Raw genomic sequence first — 20742 nt, 5'->3', positions numbered from 1 at the left:
TATTTTAGCCAAAGTAAAATTCAGGCTAAAGCAAAATGCAAAATATAAAGAAAATAATTTTTTTTACCAATGAGCATCTGAGATAAGGTTTTACTATAGGTGGTTATCTCAAATAACTGAAGTTGAAAGCTATATTCAATGAATAATACTCTAATACTATTTTTCCTCTATGTATACCCTTTAAAAACTACAAGACACTCACGAGTCATTAGACAGTTGTGTCAGAAAATTCAAACATCCAGCACAACCTGTATTTTTCCCCAAAACTTCCTCCTCTGAATTGTAGTATTATGCAGTGTCTAGTGCTATTATTGTAACTAAGAAATAATTTTTTGAAATGGTTCTAAAATGAAATGGAAACTTTTAGTGTATTTTCCTCATCCCAAATGATAAAATATTTTCTTAGGTGGAAAGTCTCCAAAACTTGTAAATCTACTATGCCATATTCTACTGGTCATTTGAAAGAGCTCCATTTAAACAAATTGAAAGTGCCTCATGTGTGTAAGACACAGAAATAAAGGAATCACTGTAAAAAACAGTGCTCTGCAGGCATGGGCCCTTTCTCTTCTCTTTTCCTTTCTTTTCCTTTTCTTTTCTTCCTTCTTTCCTTCTTTCCTTCCTTCCTTCCTTCCTTCCTTTCTTTCTTTTCTTTTTTTTTCTATTTAGATGCAGGGTCATGCTTTCACACTCTGTTGCCCAGCCTGGAGTGCAGTGGCACAACCATAACTCACCACAGCCTCAGGCTCCTGGATCAAGGGATGCTCCTGTCTCAGCCTCCTAAGTAAAGTAGCTAGGACCACAGGCATGCAGCACCATGTCTGGATAATTTTCTTTTTTTTTTTTTCCTGTAGAGATGAGATCCAGACTGGTCTCGAATTCCTAACCTCAATGAGGTCCAGACTGGTCTCAAATTCCTAACCTCAAGCCATCCTCCCGCTTTGGCCCCCTAAAGTGCCAGGATTACAAATGTGAGCCACTGCCGTGGGTGACCCTTTCTTCAAAATCTGAGAGAGATAAAACACACACATACACACACACACACTCCGCTACAACACCACAGGGTACTTTGTAATGAATTTCCTCCCCTCTCACCTTCTCAAAAACATCATGCTCCTGCATCATCAGTGTCTCCTCTACTAGTTCATTACCAATAGCACTCAACCATGTACCCCATTTCTAAAAACATTCACTTTTATATCCCAGCCTTTTTACTCACTCCCCTTTTGGAAAACTCCTTGATAGAGTAATCCAGATTTGCATTTTCAATTTTTCTTTTCTTATTTTCTCTGGAATCCATCTCAATCAGACTCTATCCCCATCACAACAACAAAAGTATGAAGGTCACCAATGGCTTCTACATGACAATTTCAATGGTCACTTCTCATTCATCTTACTGGATTTCTCAGTTGCTTTTGAAACATGATCACTCCATCTGTTTTAAAATACTTCCTTCATTTAATTTCCAAGCTGCCCCTCTTTATCCCTGCTCCATTACTAGTTACTCATTCTCACTTTTTTGATGGTTTCTCTTTGTTTTATACTGTCTGCATAATGGCCCAGGGCTCAGTTTTTGGAGTACTTTTGCACTTTTTCTATTTTTTGGACAAGAGTTCTTAATCCTGCATTCAAATTAGAATCACATAGGGAGCTTCTAAAGGATGCTGACACCTTGGATCTACTCCATTGCAAATGAATCATAATTGTTGATTTGTATTTTACTTCCTATTCCCTTTGCCCTAAAGCTTTTTCTCTAAATATCCAGAGGCCAGGGTTGAGAACCCCAGTTGCCAGTGGTCTCATCCACTGTACATTCTGCACCTTGAAAACTCACAAAACATATCTCAAGCTGCAGACCTTTCCTTTGAATTCCAGACTCCCTTATCCAAACACCTTGTCCACATCACCACTTGTACAGATAATGGGTATCTCAAATTCAATGTATTCAAAACCAAACATGACCTTCCTCCATGAACTGAACCCCATGCTTCCTATAGTCTTCTCATCTCAGTTAATAGCCACTCCCTACTTTCAACTGCTCAAGCCCATAAACTTGGAATCATCCTTAATCCCTGTCTTTCACACCAAAATCTCATTCTTCAGCAAATCTTGTTCTGCCTTCAAAATACACCCAAATGCAACATCTCGTCACCTCCATCACTGTCACCCCGATCCAATCCTATTACCTCCCATGTGAATCACAGCAATAGTGTCATGGCAGGTCTCCCTTTTTTGGACCTTGTGTACCTGTAGTCCACTCTCAGCACAAAAGGCAAAGTGATGTTTAAAAATGGTAAGTCAGATCATGTCGGCCATCTGCTCATAGCCTTAGGCAGTTTTCCTACCTCAAAATTAAAAACATTACAATGGCTCATTAGGCACCTCATAATCTGGTCAGTTCTTAGAGATGTTTGATTTTAGATCTGAAATTATCCAATCTCTTCAGTTACCTTCAAGAATAACACAGTGCTAACAGGATCTTGTTGTCTATCTTTAAAACTTTGCAGGGGGAAATAATAACTCTTGTCAGATTCTCAAAGAAGCCCGTATGATCAAAAGTGATCAGAATCATTGTGTAAAAGATTATCACAATTAATCAAAACTCCTTTTTATTATAGATTAAGCTTTAACCTTTTCAAGCCTTTGTTTGTGATAGTAATTCAATGATGAGTAGGGCATACTAAAGCATAAATTTACTTTAAATATATTTTAAAATTAACCTACTATTTCCCATTTGTACGGATTTTGCAGTGGTTTCTTTACTTATCTTGTCTTCTCTTTAACTGTTTGCTTAGCTATGTTTGTTTTACTTCTTATACTATACTATGTGTAAAAGCTATGACTAAATTCAATTAAGAGCCTTATGAACATAAAGTATAAGATGCTATTGCTTTTCATCAATTTGTGATCCAAAACACAAAAGTCAGAGATTTGGAATTCAGAATCATAAGGCCCTATCCATCCCCTCCATTCAAACTCGATGAATGCTCATGGAATGAGGTAGGAGTAGGGATTTGAGAAAGGCTTTTTAGTCACCAAAGGTTACATGTCCTCATACCAAATCATTCCATAGAAGTTACTCAGAAGTCTTCTAAAATTAATCAACCACATAACCCCTACAGAGCAGAGCCATCGAGGTTAACAATTTGGTAAATGCTTCTCTGGTTGCTCAATTCTCTTGCTTTGACAATGTAAATGCATTCATTTAGTTCAGTGTATTAAACTATAGATCTAAAGTCTAAAGACACTATATGCTGGCTTGTCAAGAAGGTATCATTATTGCCTTCTCATAACTTCAAATGTTCCTTCTCTTCTGGATCTTTTCCAGCTGAATGTAAACATACTGAAATCGTTCCTATCTTAAAACTAAATAATACACACCAAACACACAACCCTTCTGGACTTGCACTTCTGCCCTGAATTTTGGCCTTTCTAGAACTGTTTTCATATTCCACAACCCACATCATTGTGGCTTCTCCATGAAAATGACTCTTAATAAGGTCACTAAATGATGTCCACGTTGTGACAACATCCAGAAGAGTCGACAACCAACAGAAATATTTCAGTGCTCATCTTACTGAACCTGTCATCTGGTGCACCTTGATATAGTTCTCTTCCTCTTTTTAAAACATTCTTTCCCTGCCTCATGATATCATTTTCTCCAGTCTGTCTCTCTTCTCACATTTCTTGTTTCCTCTCAGCCAGATAATCATCCTCTTCTCTTTGCACTGTGACCTCTCCTCTAGGCTATCTTATCAGTATGGTCTTACTCTGACTTACTGTCTATCTGATATTACCTCTGGAGAAAAATCTGAACTTTCCATGGGATCGCCTCCCAAGCACACAAGTTGAACCCACACTCCCATCCCACCAAACTGGCTGGCCTCCAGTGATTGCTGAGTCACTCAGTTCTCAGCCATCTGACCTTTTTTCTGAAATCTCTACTTTAACAAAACTCATCCAGATTTATAGTGAAATGTCTCCTCTATGAGAACAAATATAATTACATATATTTGCCTCTAACTCCTTCTCTCCAGCTCCAATTGTATATTTTCAAGTGCATTTTGGAATTCTCCTCTTGAATTATGTATAATCATACACAACTAAACAGATCTAAAACTCAACTCATGAACATCTCCAAACTACATTCAGCTATTCCTCCTAATTTCCTAATTTCTATTCAATTTCCAAACTAATTGAACTAAAATGTTAATGACAGTCCTACTCAGAATAATACATACCTGACTGCTCTTTCAAGTCTACCCAGATTTAGCTCTGGACCTCATTTAATCCTGAAACTCTAAAGCAAGTCTTCAATTCCTCTATTGCCTGCACTTAACACAGCTCTAGGGGTTGAATCTCTCACAAACAAACTTTCATCTCCAGCCTGGCTGCTGAGCCTACGTATTATGTTTGACCTAAAAAAATCACCTAACATTTCATCACTGTATTAAAAAACAAAACAAAACAAAACAAAACTTTGGTGCATTAATAGAGTCATAGGATTTATTCAATTCTTTCATTATTCTGAAGCCTGGTTTCTAAATAGTCTCCTCATCCAACTATCCCACACCCCAAAGCTTCCTGGCCAATCTATCTGTATCTCTATTGTTTTATTTCCTCCCCACCCATCTCCTGAGTGAATGCTGAGCTAATTTAGTTTGCTAGAGCAGTGACCTAAGATAGCTTGTCTACAAACCCAAAAAACCAATGGTGAAGTCCATACACAGCTGGTAGCTTCTAGCTCTTCTTTAAGATGGCCGATAAATTGTTGGTTATTACAAAAGAAGAGCTCTGGGGCTTGAGGCATATTTTGAGTTATCTCTATGTTTCAATATTAAGTTATATATTTTTCAGAACCTTGAAAATATTTTCTTTGCTCCTCACTAAATACATAGATATGAGAACAAACTACATAGTTAACTTATTTTCCTAAACTCTAAAGATAAGGTACTTAAATGTTTACTTTTGACCCTATAGAAACACTTACTATTTATAAATACTTCTGATAGATACTTGCTTTAATTTTTTTTAAAAAAACAGCTAATTAAAATATTTCAAGTAAACAAAAATTAATGATCTATATGTGCAGAATGATTTATACTTTGATATAGTCAACTTTAATCATGCCTACTCTCCACACACACACACTCCTCATTGTATTACTATTTTTCCATTTAATGTGTTGGCTGAGCAGTGACATTTCTTCAAGTCCTGTTTTCCAAAGAACTAGCAAATACTGCATTGGAAAGGAGAATTTTAAACCTTTCGCCCACACCATTATTGTGACATGGGCTGGAAGGCACTGTGCCTGAGAAAACATAACATAACAAAACAAAACATCATCCAAGCAAATTAAATATTTTGAGGAATGCAGTGACATATCTTGCCAAAGTCACAGAAAATTTGTTTCTGGAAGCTCTGATTATAACTTTATGGTCATATCATGAGCTCCTATTATTATCTTTCCACTAAAATACTACTGTAGTACTTCTACAATTACAGGCAAAACGGAAAAGCTTTTTATGGGAAAAAATGAATATAAGACTTTACAGTACTATCGAAACTAACAGCAAACAACACAATTTCTTTTCTTTTTCCTTTTATTATTATTATTATTTTTTGTATTTTTAGTAGAGACAGGAGCTTACCATGTTGGCCAAGGGGGTCTCGAACTCTTGACCTCAGGTGATCCACCTGTCTCAGCCTCCCAAAGTGCTGGGATCACAGGTGTGAGCCACCATGCCTGGCTCAAACAACTCAATTTCAACTTTACCTTTCTAATTTCTTTTCACAGCTTCAGGATTCAAGAATATATAGTTGTTTGAAACCCATATGGAAGAGTGAGAAAACCTGATGGGCTGGGAGGTAGGAGCTCTGAGTTACAGTCCTCCCTCTGCTAGGTCTCTTTTTGTATTTCTTTTAGCTCAAATATTTGCCCTTCCTTTTATTCCTTCACATTCTCTCCCTTAAGGATTACAGCCATTCCTGTCCTTTCAACCACAATTTCTATGGAGTGATAAAGACAAAGTCTAGTTCTTCAGTTGACACTCCTAACTCACTTTTTACTGAACTTGTATAAGCCAGGAACTAGGCTGTATGCGAAACATTAAAAGATAAGTAAGATGGAATCTTGCTTTCAATGAGATTACATTTTAATACAGAAAGGAAGATTAATAGATCAACTTCAGTAGAGTTTTGTGCCCCAAGCATGCTGTGGAGACCAAACAAAAGGGGCAATTCGCCCAAAATGGGGCATCAGGAGATGATGACTAAGAGGAGTTCTGAAAAAAATATGTAGAGATCAAGAATGCAAACAGTTATGAGACCATTCCAGGCTGAGGGGAGAGAAGAAACAAAGGCATTCAGCAGTTTCACCTGACCATGCATACAGACATGTCTATGCATTACAGTGGAGGCACAATTCCAAGTGCAAGGAGTTAGACCTGGAGTTTGCAAACGGTGAAAGGAAGGGGAAATAGTGAGGTCAAGGAAAGATATTTTTACCATTTTACCAGTGATTCACAAGGAAGGAGGGGAAATCACTTTATGAGCATTTCTAATTGTCCTGCCCAATTCTGGTTAATCCCTTTTTAACGCTGTGTACTCTACACAGACTGTCTCCTGGAGAATCTTGGCTATACTCCTACTGGTGGGGAGTATGCATTATCCCTCTGGTATATTCTGAAAAACTGCTCTGCTATAAATGCAAGAGAAAATGCACCAAAAAGACAAAGAAGCGAAGCCTAAAAAGAAAACAAAGAAAGGTCATAGACCTCAGAAACCACAAAATAGTTTTAAAAAAAATAAAGCAGAAAAAGCCTGTAAAATACAAACTGGGTTTCAGTCCTTCCATAGGTCCAAATGTCTCCTGTATAGCTCATTAGCATCCCAAGCTCAACACCTCTAAAACCAATTAATCATTTCCTTTTTGATAACAGTTCATTATTAATGTACCAAAAAAACTGCAAAGATAATCAGGGTGCAGATGGTAGGGCACGTTAATACATAGCAGTATTGGCTACAGGTGAGAAAGCACCTTGATTCTATATAATTCCAACCATGGAATTTTTGTATTACAGAGAGAAAAGAAAACATAATTTTTCAAAAAAGTATATATGGGATATGATGTCCTTTAGATAAATCATACAGATCTATGTGATATTAATAGCTTCAGAAGAATGGGGCATCACAGGCTCCAAGGAATGGTTCATTCCTACTCATCTAGTATCTTCTCTACTAATTTGGCTTTTCAGCAACAGCAAACTGTTTGTGGTTCTCTGAATAAAACATATGAGTTCAGGAATTTACATAAAGGGGAGCAACACACACTGGGAACTTTCAGAGACGGGGTGGTGAGAGGAGGGAGAGGATCGGAAAAAAATAACAGTGGCCACTAGGCTTAATACCTGGGGGATGAATAATCTGTACAACAAACCCCCATAACACATGTTTACTTATCTAACAAACCTTACTTATCAAACAAACAAAAAGAGGAGCATGCGTGCGCGCGCGCACACACACACACACACACACACACACACACAAGAAAAGAAAAGAAAAAGAAAAACAAAATCCTTTGGCTTTGAATGCCTCCCTCTATTCTCAACTCCCTAAACTATCTTTGTCTTGTCTTTCAGGTCCCCAGCCAGGCACTGACTTTTCCAAGAAGCTAACATTCCTGACCCCTCTATGAACCTTAATACTAACGATCATAACAGCAGCTAACACATATTGAACACTTCATCTGAGCCGGTCTGTATTCTAAGCACTAAGCAGTACCAATTCAAGTCTTCTTCATAACAATCCTATGAAGTAGGTACTAATAATATCCCCATTTTGGAGATGAGACACTGATGCAAAAAGATGCTAAGTAATCTGCCTAAAGACACATCACTGGTGAGTAGCAAAGCCAATATTTGATCCCAATCCAGCTAGTTTCAGAGTCTGTGCTCTAATTACTACACCACACTGCTTCTGTCATTAAAAATGCAATGACCGTAGTTACTTCCATCCAGATAATGCTCTTCACTGTCCTGTTCAGCATTTAGGTTCAGTGATATACTAGGACTGGATATGTATTTCTCTATGCATACTAAATGTAGAATATCAAGTATAGAGTGTAAATTAACTATCAAAAATTCCTAAAAAGTATAAAATCTCTTTAAAAGTATTTTGCTGGAACTTAATTTTTACAAAACTATATAGATGTAACCGGCACATGTAAAACATATTAGGATTTCCCATTCCTATGATAAGAAAAGTGTCTTTGAGTCTAATGAAAACCCTTGGCAATTTGAATATTATATGATACTAAATTATACTATAATTATTTCAAAGGTCAAGATCTTAAACATTTAGTCTTAAAACTCTCCACCTGAGTGATGCATTCAGAAAATTAAAGTATGTATGAAAATATTTAATTATACAAAACAAGTAGAAATCTACAAATTTAATAACCTTTAAATAAAATGTGCAATTTTTTTCCCACATGGATTTTTTTCCTCCATTGCAAAAATGGAACTTTTTAAAAGAACATTTTTTGTGTGTGACCATGAGCAAACATTTTATTTTCCAGGGCTGGTTTCAAGGAAGGGCAGGATAAAACGATTTGGAATAGAGCACTGTATTACTTACTAACTCATGAGAAACTCTATGATGCTTTTATGCTGGGCACCACTGTACAATTAAAAAAAAAAAAATTGACTCAGATTCAATCCAGCCTTTTCAGGAATTCACAGTCTAGTAGGAAAAGGAAAACAGACAGCACAGGTGTGAGAGTTGTTTTTAAAACTGTGGTAAGAAGAGCTTTAAGAGACAAATGTGTACTAAGAAGAAGATCCCTGCTTGGTCCACAGCTGTAACTTCAGTCACACAAAATAGCACAGAGGTTAGGAACATGGACGTGGAACCAGAATTTTGAGTTTGAGTCTCAATTTTACCATGTACCAGTTGCCTTTGGTGGTTTCCTTTAACTTCTCTGTGCCTCAGTTTCCTCATTTATAATTAGATAATTTCATAGAATTCATAGAATTGCAGTGTTGTTGGGAGGACTAAATGAGTTCATTTGAGAGAAGCAAGTAGCATATCGAAGGCACTCTAATAATATGAATCAACATCACTTAAAAAATACCTGATGGGGGTGCTGAGGTGGGTGGATCACCTGAGGTCAGGAGTTCAAGACCAGCCTGGCCAACATGGCGAAATCCCGTCTCTACTAAAAATACAAAAAAATTAGCTAGGCGTGATGATGGGCGCCGGTAATTCCAGCTACTCAGGAGGCTGAGGCAGGAGAATTGCTTGAATCTGGGCGGCAGAGGTTTCAGTGAGCTGAGATCACACCATTGCACTTCAGCCTGAGCAACAGAGTAAGACACCGCCTCAAAAAAAAAAAAAAAAAAAAAGGACCTGATGAAGTGCAGCCTTCTTTGTTCTCAGGCTTTAGGACATTCACAGTTAAAGACATGTTAAAACATCTTGCCAACCCTCCACAGACTCAATTATGGCTGGTTCAAACCTTACCTCTGTATAAGCAATGGATCATGTCTTAGCAGTGTTTTTGCTATCCTGGTTAGAAAATAAGCCCATAGTGTTCTTAATCAAACACTAGAAAATTTGTAAATATTTTATTCCATTATCTGAACCAAAAAACAGTTATTCCAGTTGTTGATACAATTTGTATGCAGTACAAAAATTACAACCACAAGCACCATGTACCCAGACAAACAAAACATTGTCAAAGTGTGCATGATTAGCTGCTTTGAGAATTTCAGTTAATATTATTTTGCTACTTGTTTGCTCATTTGCCCTTGGAAGAACAGGCAAAGAAGATGACCATTTAACAAAAATGTGAAGCAGAGCAGCCATAAAACTGAGAAAAGCCTTGTGCTATGGTTTGAATGTCACCTCTCCAAAACTCAGATGTTGAAACGTCATGGCCAATGTGATGCTATTAACAGGTCAATCCTTTAAGAGGTGATTTGGCCATGAGGGCTTCTCCCTCATAATGAGATTAAAGCCATTATAAAGAGGCTTCATGCAGTTTTTGATCTCTTGCCCTTCTGCTTTCTGCCATGTGAGAACACAGCGCTCCTCCCTTTCCAAGGATGCAGCAACAAGGCATCATCTTAGAAGCAGAGAATGGTCATCACCAGAAAACCTAACCTGCCAGCACCTTGATCTTGCTCTTCCCAGCCTCCAGAACTGAGAGAAAATAAACTTCTGATCTTTATCAAATACCCAGTCTCAGGTGTTTTATTTATTTATTTATTTTAGAGACGGGGTCTCACTCTCACTCAGGCTGGAATATAGTGGCACAATCACAGTTCACTGTAATCTCAAACTCCTGGGCTCAAATGATCCTCCCACCTCAGTCTCCTGAGTATTTAAGACCACAGGTGCATGCCACTGTGCCCAGCTAGATTTTTTTTCTTTTTTGTAGAGATGAGATCTTGCTATGTAGCCAGGCTGGTCTTGAACTCCTGGTCTCATACGATCCTCCACAATGGCCCTTTCAAAGTGCTGGGATTACAGGTATGAGCCAACCTGACCAACCTTTAGTCTCAAGTATTTTGTTACAGCAGCGCAAATAGACTAAGATACCTAGCCACTAAATCTCCCCATTCTTATTGCTTTATAAAAAATCATTTCCATCCACTTCTATTTGCACAATAAATCATGCTGCCTATTCAAGGCCTACTGTTCTGACATATGTGCCTCCTGAAATTCAGGTGCTATTTCTGTTCACCACAACTGTTTCTGCCACTGCCCCACTCTGCACATCAGGTTTTAGGTGTTTCCTCAACAAGAGATCACATATTCTACATAGCAAGAGATCTATCCTGAGAGTAAAGCAAGTGCTGTAAAAAAAGACTCATAGAATCTTGGAACCAAACTTAATTTTTAAAATTATCTAATCCAAACCCTTCATCTCACAGAAAAAGCAGGCCCATAGAAACTCAAGTACCCCAGCAAGCTGGTGGCAGAATTGAGAATGTTTTTCCTTTTCATTTGCCATCTACCACTTCTGTGGATTTTTTGTTTTGGTTTGGTTTTGGTTTTTATTACAGCACATTGCCAGAGAATAAACATAACTTCAAAACTGACAGTCAGAAGAAACACAAAATTTTAGGGCACAACCTTAAATAGTGACAAATCATGAAGACATCGAACTTTGAGAAAAATATGGACAATGGAATTTTAATCTAGACTCAAGCAATCACAATAAAACAAACCTACACTTGTCTAAATTCTATGGTCTTACAATGAAGATATGGATAAGACTTTGCAAAATACATTTATACATTTAAATTTGTATTTTATGTTCCTCTTTTCCCCAATCCAATCTGAAACATATTTTGTGATAAAAGCAGATTACACAGATTACAAGGGACTTCCCTTATCCAGAGCTCTGTGGTAGGCCATAAGTGTGAATGTGAGCATGAGAGGAGAAGAGAAAGAAAAAGAGGGAGGGAAGAGGGAGAAGGAAGGAGAAGGGAGAGAGAGAAAGAGTAAAACTATATCTCATTCATATGCTGATGATTTTCTTCCTCCTTCATATGTTACTTATGAAGCTGCATTGCTACATTACAAATAAATTCAGACATGGTATTAAAGGCAAGCAATAATAAAAAATTTTATAAACAATCCATAAGCTATTTCAAGTTAGGATTGATATGCAAATGTTACCATTCTTTAATACAAAAATAAATATCAAATGCAAAATAAGAGGTTAGGGACGTAATAAGTACATTCAAATGTACAAAACAAGTAGATTTCAATTGCATTCAATTATTTCACCCAATCACCTAGAAGCAAAGATCCTCTAAAGAAAATTGCATTGCCTTCCCAACTCCTTGGAGAGCCAGTTTAGTTAACAGCCTACCTATGCTTCAGAGATGACCATGCAGCTTACATGTCAAACTCATTTTAAAGTGTCAATCAAGTCCCTTTCAATCTAATTAGTTTGGAAAGTAGTGTCACTGACCTGGAACTATGCAGACCATTTATTATCATATCATTTGATCAACCTAACACTTTATCTCAGTTGAGTTTGAGACACCTGTAGCCAAAATGTAATATCCTTTCTCCCACTCATTACTGGTAATTCTCAATACAATTTCCTATTTACAACTCAATTTGTCTCTATGAATAAGCATGACCAACTTCACAGAGGCATTTCACAGAATTTCTCTTACTTAAGATTTCATAGCAAAATAGAAAGGAAAAGGGAATAAGGAGAAATATATGTATATCAGATACATATAACAGATTCAGGACTTTAGACATCCAATAACTGCTAAAAGGGGAAAGGAGGAAAACCAGAGGACCATGGATACATGGAAAGAAATTCAGATCCTTAAATACAGGAGGAGATTTTTATTTTTTAAATGTAATACAATGAATCATATAAAGGGAGTCTGTTTTAATTGTCACCATGTGCAATTTGTTTAGTAAAGAAAAACTTTCTCAGGTTCATAGTATTTAACCTGTTTTTAATCCAGCCAAGGGCAGGATGAGATAGAACTGAAGAGGTAATAACTAGTTCCTCAGGGGACAGAGAACACAGCCAGGTGCCTCCAAAGGAGAAGCTGAAGACCAGACCACAGTGAGGCTGGAATGGGATGGGAGTGGAGATGGTTGAGGTGCTGACCAACATGGCGGCTGGAAGATGCTGGTCAGTCAAGCAACAGAAATCACCTGGCCCATTCCCTGGCAAGAGCATGAAAGTTACCTAATCTTTCTCTCATTTTAGCTTTGTCTATTTAAGAACTGATTTGCAAGACAAAAATACAAGCAGGTAATCTTATCTCTGAACTATAGAATAACATATTGCATCAGGGAGAGATAAAAATACACACATACACTCATGTATGCCATCAAAATGTTGTATTTATATTTTTAAATGTGGCATTAAAAAAAGAAGTATAGCAGTTATATTTAAAGTAATGACTATTCACTCTAGAAGACGATTATCTAAAAGCAGGATGTCAGCTGCCACTGCTTCCTTTTCTATCTTGTGCTTTCCTTTGGGGAAGTTAATCTGAATTTTACCAAAATTCCTGTTTGTCTGAAGGATAAGCAAGATTCTTCAATTATATTTGCTTGATCAAATAATTACCAGGAAATATTATTTTACATCTGGTCAAATAAAACCTACATATATCTCAAACTTACCTTCAGGTGAAGAGCCTGTCTTTTGGGAAAAGACAGCATTTACTTTGCTCTTCTTACTGATATCGCTGTTTACAGACAAGCTGGACTGAATTTTTCTATGCATTTTTTGAGAAACAGGTGCTGAAAGTTTGCGATTATCTGCAGATCCGTGTTTGGCCCCATGGTGAATTCCATTTCCATTGCTCAGACCTGTGTGGCCATTCTTTATCTTGCCTATTTCCTCATCACTCGGCACCTGTGCTGAAGTCTGAAGCTGAGGCAAGCGCTGAGGTTGGGCTAAATTAAAAACAGGAAAAAGTCAGCCAGTTAAAGAAAAAGAAATTAATATTTTAAAATAATGAAAATACATTCAGTAGCAGAGATTTGGGGTTTTACCCATGATACTCACACTGAAGAGGCAACAAAGAAAAGAAAGAAAAATACTAACACAGACATAGAGAAAGTATAATTTACTAAAACAGAAAATGGGAACAGGGTTGTCAAAAGTGGGTTTGTGCAAGGATATAAAAAATAGACCAGAAAAATACTGTTTTGGGAGGTTTTAAAGAAAATTTAAGTTAGAAATCTGAAAAGGTAATTTAAGACTCATTCAGAGAATGCTGATTGTTTTCTATGTGCTGAGCCCTCTTTGTGCATAGACACAACAGTGTTATTTCAATACTACTACTAATAACAAACTACTCAATTGTCTTTTCAAATAAAAGGAATGAAATGATAAATTCTGGTATTCAAAGCTGAACAATACAAAGAAAAATACGGTGTTTTTAAAAAAAATCCCATTGTGAATCCTGCAGAAGAAAATCTTTTCTATATTTATGCTTTAATTTGACTTTGAAATAAACCAGTTATGAAAAGTTAGGAATACAAGATAATTTCTTTAATAAAACATATCTACCAAAATTAAATGTCAGGACTTTAGAAGTACGTCAAATGCCCATCCTTACGTGACTTATGTAACATTATGCAGGAGATCATAGTACAAGCAATAAACAAGACAAAGAAATTTAATAGGTCTGACTTCTAGACAGGAGTATACAAAATTTTTGAGATGTGTACAGAGTTGAATGTTCTGGGGAACATTCAAATATATAGTATACACATAATCTAAGTTTAAGACTATAAATACTGAAAGTCTAAAAATGTAGCAAGATTGATACACAACCATATAAAATCAACAATGCTCCTGTAAGCAGACAGTAAAACCAATTAAAAAATATACAAGAAAAACAACTCTTCACAACAACAAAAAAAGAAAAGAGCAAGCCAACAAACAAACAAAAGATGCTATACATATCTTGGAATTAAACTAGAAAAAGATGGACAGAGGTTTTATGGCAAAAATTACAAAACACTACTGAAATGCATAGAAGAAACCCAAATAAGTGGAGAGAGTATAAATATGTTAATTATGTTAATTCTCCCCGATTTATTATTTAACGCCATTTCCATAACATTTCCAACAGGCTTGTTTATGGAACTTGACAAGCTGATCCAAAAATGTATATGGAAGAGTAATCAAGAAGGACCAAGGAAATTTTAAGAAGAAAAAGAGGGTTGTAGGATTTGACATATGAGCCATTTCTATCACAGTACCTAAAGCAGTACGGCATTGGACCAGGCATAGACATACAAGCCAATGAAGCTTATGAAATTATTAAGCCCCAAATATAGGACTCATATTAATATAACGTAGACATGCACACACCTACATATTTGGGTACAATATAATTAACATGTATAATTATCTTATATAAATTAATATAATTATATCAATATAAATATTAATGTTTTAATCAATATAATCTAATTAATTATGTTGATTATATATTTATATAATATATAAATAAAATATAATTAATTATATAAATATTAATATTTATACAATTAATATTTGGGTATCATATGCTTCCTATAATTAGTACATATAAATTCCAAATTTATTAAATGCCCATATATAAAAAAAACTTTTTATTTAAGGAGTAAATAGAGGAGAGTGTTTTAATAGCATAAGCACAAACAAATATGATTTTTTAGACAATTAATCATAAAACAAATGTGAATATTCACCTATTGTGTTGTGTTGTCCAGCATTTCTGGTCACAATCATGGAGTTACGTAAATTCCCCTACAACATCCCTAGGCTACTCTGGAGCTAAAGGACAAGGATGTGACCTACGTTCTGCCAAACAGAAGTATGGCTTGCATTTGGAAGTGATCAATGCAAGCTGTTAGCCACACCAGGGTGGTGGAGCCTCTCAACACAGGGAGTGAAGAGATATTTGTTGATTTTAGCAGTGAGGGAAAACTTATGGTGTCCACCTCCTAGCAAAGAGTGGCCTGGTGCTACAGCAGTGGGGTTTTCAATAGAAAAGCCCTACTGAATGGATGGACATGATCCTTGGCTGTATAACTCTGGGATTACCTATGTGCTGCTAATACATTTATTTTCTATTTAAATTAGCCAAGATTTTTGCAGCTAAAAGCCCTGATGCCCCCCAAAAGTTATCTGTTTACATTGATTAAGTATTAAAATCATCATTTACCTTCATTATATAAATTTTAAGCAAAGTTATATATCACAGCTTTTCAGCAAAAAACACGAGCAACAACAAAAATCATTCATGTGAAAACTGTACTGTGCTATACTTTCCTGGAATTTAAAAATCTAAAACTCACTGTTTTAATTAGTCTTTTTTTCTGTTCATGATTATGAGCAATTATGAAATGTAAATTACAAAAGACTATGAAGAACTATTCCACTTGGAAAAGTATTGCATGTAAGGATGTAACAGTTATACATCGGGTTGATAAATGTGCTAAAGAGGACTTATTATCGTTGGGATCTACATAAGACTTGAAGCATTTTTCAGAAAAAAAAGACAGTTTGCATCTGAGTAAGTCTTTAGTAAGCCATTGTTTACTTCAATTCTTTTTCATACATCCTATGTATTGTGAAGAAAAACACCTTAACATGTCAAAATATTCTACTCATTTATTAGCATATTTTAAGAAAAATGATGGACTTTTTTACTTAAACGCATACTTTCATACCAAGTCTATTGACATTAATATCTGATATATAAAAACTAATATAGGACATCCTGTTATAGTTTTTCAGTTCTTTACTGATAAAGAAGAATAATAGTCTAAAAGTAAACGCTGTTTAGCAGTTATATATGCCCTTTTCATAACTAAAATCTACACAGCATCTGTAAAAGGAGATCTATTTCTTACGAGTGTGCAATGGTTTGATTTAGAGATGAATTTGCTGCTTCTGTAACTTCTTGTATCAACTAGAATGACATGCTAATGACTGCTATTGAACATAAAGCTAGTTATGCATATGTATTTAAAAAGATGCCAAAAAAGACAGTTAAACCTAATTTGGTGTTATTTTCAGAGCACTTTCCAGTAATCTCACCAAATAAATGGAATGTTTTTGGCCACTTTTTCCTCTGGAAAGAATATTTCAAGCAATCTGAGAGCTTGATTGAGTTGAAATGGCATTGACCAAAGCTGGAGAGACTCCTTGTCAATCAAAAACGTCCTGTCATATTTCATAATTCAAAATAAATTTAGAATTACTATGCAATAAATATTTTTCATAAATAAAAATAAGAGTGGTAAAAGACACTTGTATCCTGGCTACCAAATTCTAAAATTGATACATTTGACCTTTTTCTGCTATCAAAATTGACTATGTGCAAATTACTAGGTATGGCTGGAGTGATATTCTCACGCATGCTTAATGATTTATCTACATTTCAATCTTCAAAATGATATCCATTTCTGTTGGCAGATAAATAACAGTACATTATTTTTGTTTCACTGTCACCTAATTATTTTCACTATAGTGTGGATTATGATCAGATAACCAAGCATTATCCCTTTACACCAGTTTTTCTAACATTAAAATATTTCTTAGTTGAATGATTTTGCCAGATGTGTGTATTATGTAAGTCAAATCAAAACTGGATAAGCCTTAAATACATTAGCTATCTCAATAGAAATTAAATTTAACTTTATTGATAATTATTTATGGACATGACTTGAATCTTATGGTAAAATTGCAGTTAAAACCAAGTAGGAAACATGATTTTATCTTCAAATAAAGAACAAAAACGCCTGACTGATTAAACCACAACAACTTGGCTTTAAACAGATTTCCTTCCTTATTATGTCAAAGTTGTGTATGGCTTTAAAAAAAAAAAAAACACGCTAATATGGAAACGACACAATGCTTCTTAAAACACAAGTGATGCCTAGGGACCCTCGCTCTCCCTTTAATGATCCACTGCTCTCATTCAGCTGTCTTTCTTTTTTCAAATCTTTACATATGTGACAGCTCTCAAAAGTAGACCATAGACCATCTGGCATTTTTCAGAGGTGTAACTTGTGCAAATTCAGCTCTATTGGGAGCGCACTGCTATCTTCTGCCTGCGTTATAAAGGGACAATAGAATGTAGAACTTATGAGTTGTTTTGAATTATTCATTTTTTTGCCTGTATATTCAAGAAATTTTACAAACTCTGCATTTTGTACTACATAATCACATGCGTTAAAGGTACAAAGAAACTTTTTGACACCTCTTTTCTACAGAAAGCTGTCATTTTGTTTGATATGTGAACATTCAGCATCTGTTATATCATTCTAAACAGGATGGGTACTTCTACAAAAGACCCCATTTTAAATTTACTCCATAATACTAGCAAAAAAAAAAAAAGTATTCTTGATATTCAGTAATGAATGCAATACACATCAAAATTTCAAATACCACTTATAGAACATTCAGCGTCTTCAAACCTGGATAGCATTGGTCATCCGCTTAGCATATGTGTAAAGATGTTTTTTAAAAAATTCATTGCTGACACAATACAGCATGATTGTAATTTTAATATCCATGATGAATAGTTACAAATGTCTTAAGAAATACTGCACTTTCTAGGTTCAAATGTTTTCAATCAGGAAGGAAACCAATAAAATTAGGTCTAGTGATTTTCAATAAGAATAATAAATATGGGAGTAAATGAGTCAACAGCATGAACTTCTTTTGATAATTTAAAAAAAAGCTGGTGATACTGTAGCTAGTAATAACTATACTGGAAACCACAGCTGCTGGAGTGGCAATATAAAGCAACATTTGCTATAGCGTATAATCTATTAGTATGTGCAAATCATCTTCAGCCACTGGTTTCTTTACACAAGTCAGATTTAATAAAATTTAAAAGAATTGTCATGCTATTCAGCTTAAATGGTTGTTGTACACATAAAAAATCAAAATTAAATGCTCAGGATGTAAAATTGTTAATAACAAAATGGTCATTGTAGAATATGGAGGGAGAAAATGACTTGGTGTAAATCTAAATGATTTTTCCCAGGGATGGCAACAAAGCTTTTACTGGTGCCCACGACTTTGCTACTCCATGGTCACAATGGGACAAATACACACACAGATAGTAGAAGATATATATATATAATATATATGATATGCACAGATATACAACAGCTTTAAAAGGAAGATGAAAGGTTACTTCAATATGCACTAATATGATAAAAACTATTTTACATTTTTATTGCAATGTAGTGTGAATTTAGGCTAAAATCAACTAAAATGAACATCCTAATGCCCAGTTCTTTTCATCAACTTGATCCAAATCTTTCTCAATATGGAAACCCTACATGGACCCTATATCCCAATACTGACACAGTCTAGAAGTTTCTGGCACTTTCTGTATCTGTTTCTTTAGTTCTCCTTCAAGGGTCTTCTAATTTTGTTTTTGTGTTTACCTCTTGAGCTTCTGGACTCTTTTTTGACATAATATTTTCCATCTTTATTTGATGTAGATAATTAATATGCTGAAATACACTTTGGAATCCTGACATTTTTTGGAACACTCATCAATTTAAGGATTCCAGTCAAATTCTGTAACTACCTGGCTGGGAACTCTCAAAGGAGGCAATTGTTTTATGATTATATCACATCTTACAGAATTTTTAACATGAGTTTGGTTTTAATGATTGCAAAATAAACCTCCAGATGACAACAGGAAGTACAACTACCTCCATCCCCAAAGAAAGGATAAAACTTTAGAAGTTGTTTAGAGAGGCAGTAATTTTTCTGTATTTCATAAAGAACATTTAGAGAGTACTTAGATTTAAATAATGCCTGGAGTAAGAGACTCTTCTCCAAATTAATTTTCCCAATTGTCCTGAGTACATGGCTAGTCCCATTTCTCTGCAACCCTAACCTTGCAGTTAGGTTTAGCTATGTATCTATGTTCTCTCTAAAGGAATGAGAGCAGGAATTATTTCTGCCACTTTTAGGACTGGGTCTTAAAACCTGGGTGTGCCCTCTCTATACTTTCTGTTTTGCAGTTGGCAGCAAACCAGTTTTGACCACAGCTGAGTGAAATATCTTAAGAGATGTTCCAGATACCAAACAAAAGGAATCTGTATGGCAGCAGGGAGGGGCGCCTCTTGCTGACCTGGAATGCTCATTTCCTGCTGTTCCATAAGGAATTAATTTTTATCCTATTTAAGCTACAGAATTAATGCTGAGACTCCATAAGACATTAATGGCTTCTATTAAGGCCTATTAACAACTATGAACTATGAATATATACATACATATATACACGCACATATATTCATATATGTGTGTTTGTGTGTGTATGTGTGTGTATATATATATATGATACATAAACTGCCTTTAGCCCAAATGACTCAAAATATGCCAAATTTCACAGGAAAGAAATGCTTAAATGATGATTGGCTAAAAATATACACAATCTATTAACAACATATAAACAATCTCTTAATAGTAGTAGGAAGAATGCTACTAAATCCATAGCTACAGTGGATCTTAGAAAGTAGACAATCAGAGCCAGGCGCAGAGCCCAGCCCTTTGAGAGGCTGAGGTCGGAGGATCACTTGAGCCCAGGAGTTCGAGACCAGCCAGAGCAACATAGTAAAACTCTGTTTCTACAAAAAAATAAAAAATTAGCTGGGTGTGATGGCACATGCCTGTATCCCAGCTACTTGGGAGGCTACAGTGGCAGGATGGCTTGAGCCCAGGAGGGCAAGGTTATAGTGAACCATCATCAGGCCACTGCACTCCACCCTGAGTGACAGACAAAGATCCTATCTCAAGAAAGAAAAAAAAAAAGAGAGAGAGAAGAAGAGAGAGAAAAAGCAAAAGTTGACAATCTTTACAATGCAAGGTCTAATTATGAGGTATAACAATGATATCATGTAGTTTTGTAGAAAAAGTATCCATCCCACCTTACTTTGCCATTTGAAGACCAGTATATAAAATTTTCTTAAATTTCCATCCTAATCATGGCTAGGAGGATATCAGATAGGGTGACCCAACAATCCCAGTTTACTCAGGACTAAGCGGGTGGTGGAGTGTGGTGGGGCTTCCTGGGATGAAGAATTTTTAGTTTTAAAACCAGGTCTGTCCCCGACAATCTGGGATGAGTTGATTACCTTTGTATCAGGAGTCATTTATGTGTAACTGCTAATGACTTTCCTCAAACAAGATATTCGCAACAATAGTGGTAAGCCTAT

At 35.7% G+C, this 20742-nt stretch overlaps 1 protein-coding gene across 1 annotated transcript in view; it reads right to left on the bottom strand.

The window, feature by feature from the left end:
* The window catches only part of MDFIC (MyoD family inhibitor domain containing), a 124336-nt gene that overhangs the window by 20334 nt on the left and 83260 nt on the right, over positions 1 to 20742 (bottom strand). Inside the window, exon 5 of the mRNA XM_011937419.1 lies at positions 13174 to 13449. Within this exon, the coding sequence (XP_011792809.1) occupies positions 13174 to 13449 (276 nt within the window). The remainder of the gene's footprint in view (positions 1 to 13173; positions 13450 to 20742) is intronic.

This window comes from Colobus angolensis, unplaced genomic scaffold, assembly GCF_000951035.1.
Source record: "Colobus angolensis palliatus isolate OR3802 unplaced genomic scaffold, Cang.pa_1.0 Scaffold163, whole genome shotgun sequence".
Taxonomy (NCBI): Eukaryota; Metazoa; Chordata; class Mammalia; order Primates; family Cercopithecidae; genus Colobus; species Colobus angolensis.
The sequence above is the reverse complement of the archived record's forward strand: the minus strand, read 5'-3'. Positions and strand labels throughout refer to the sequence as shown.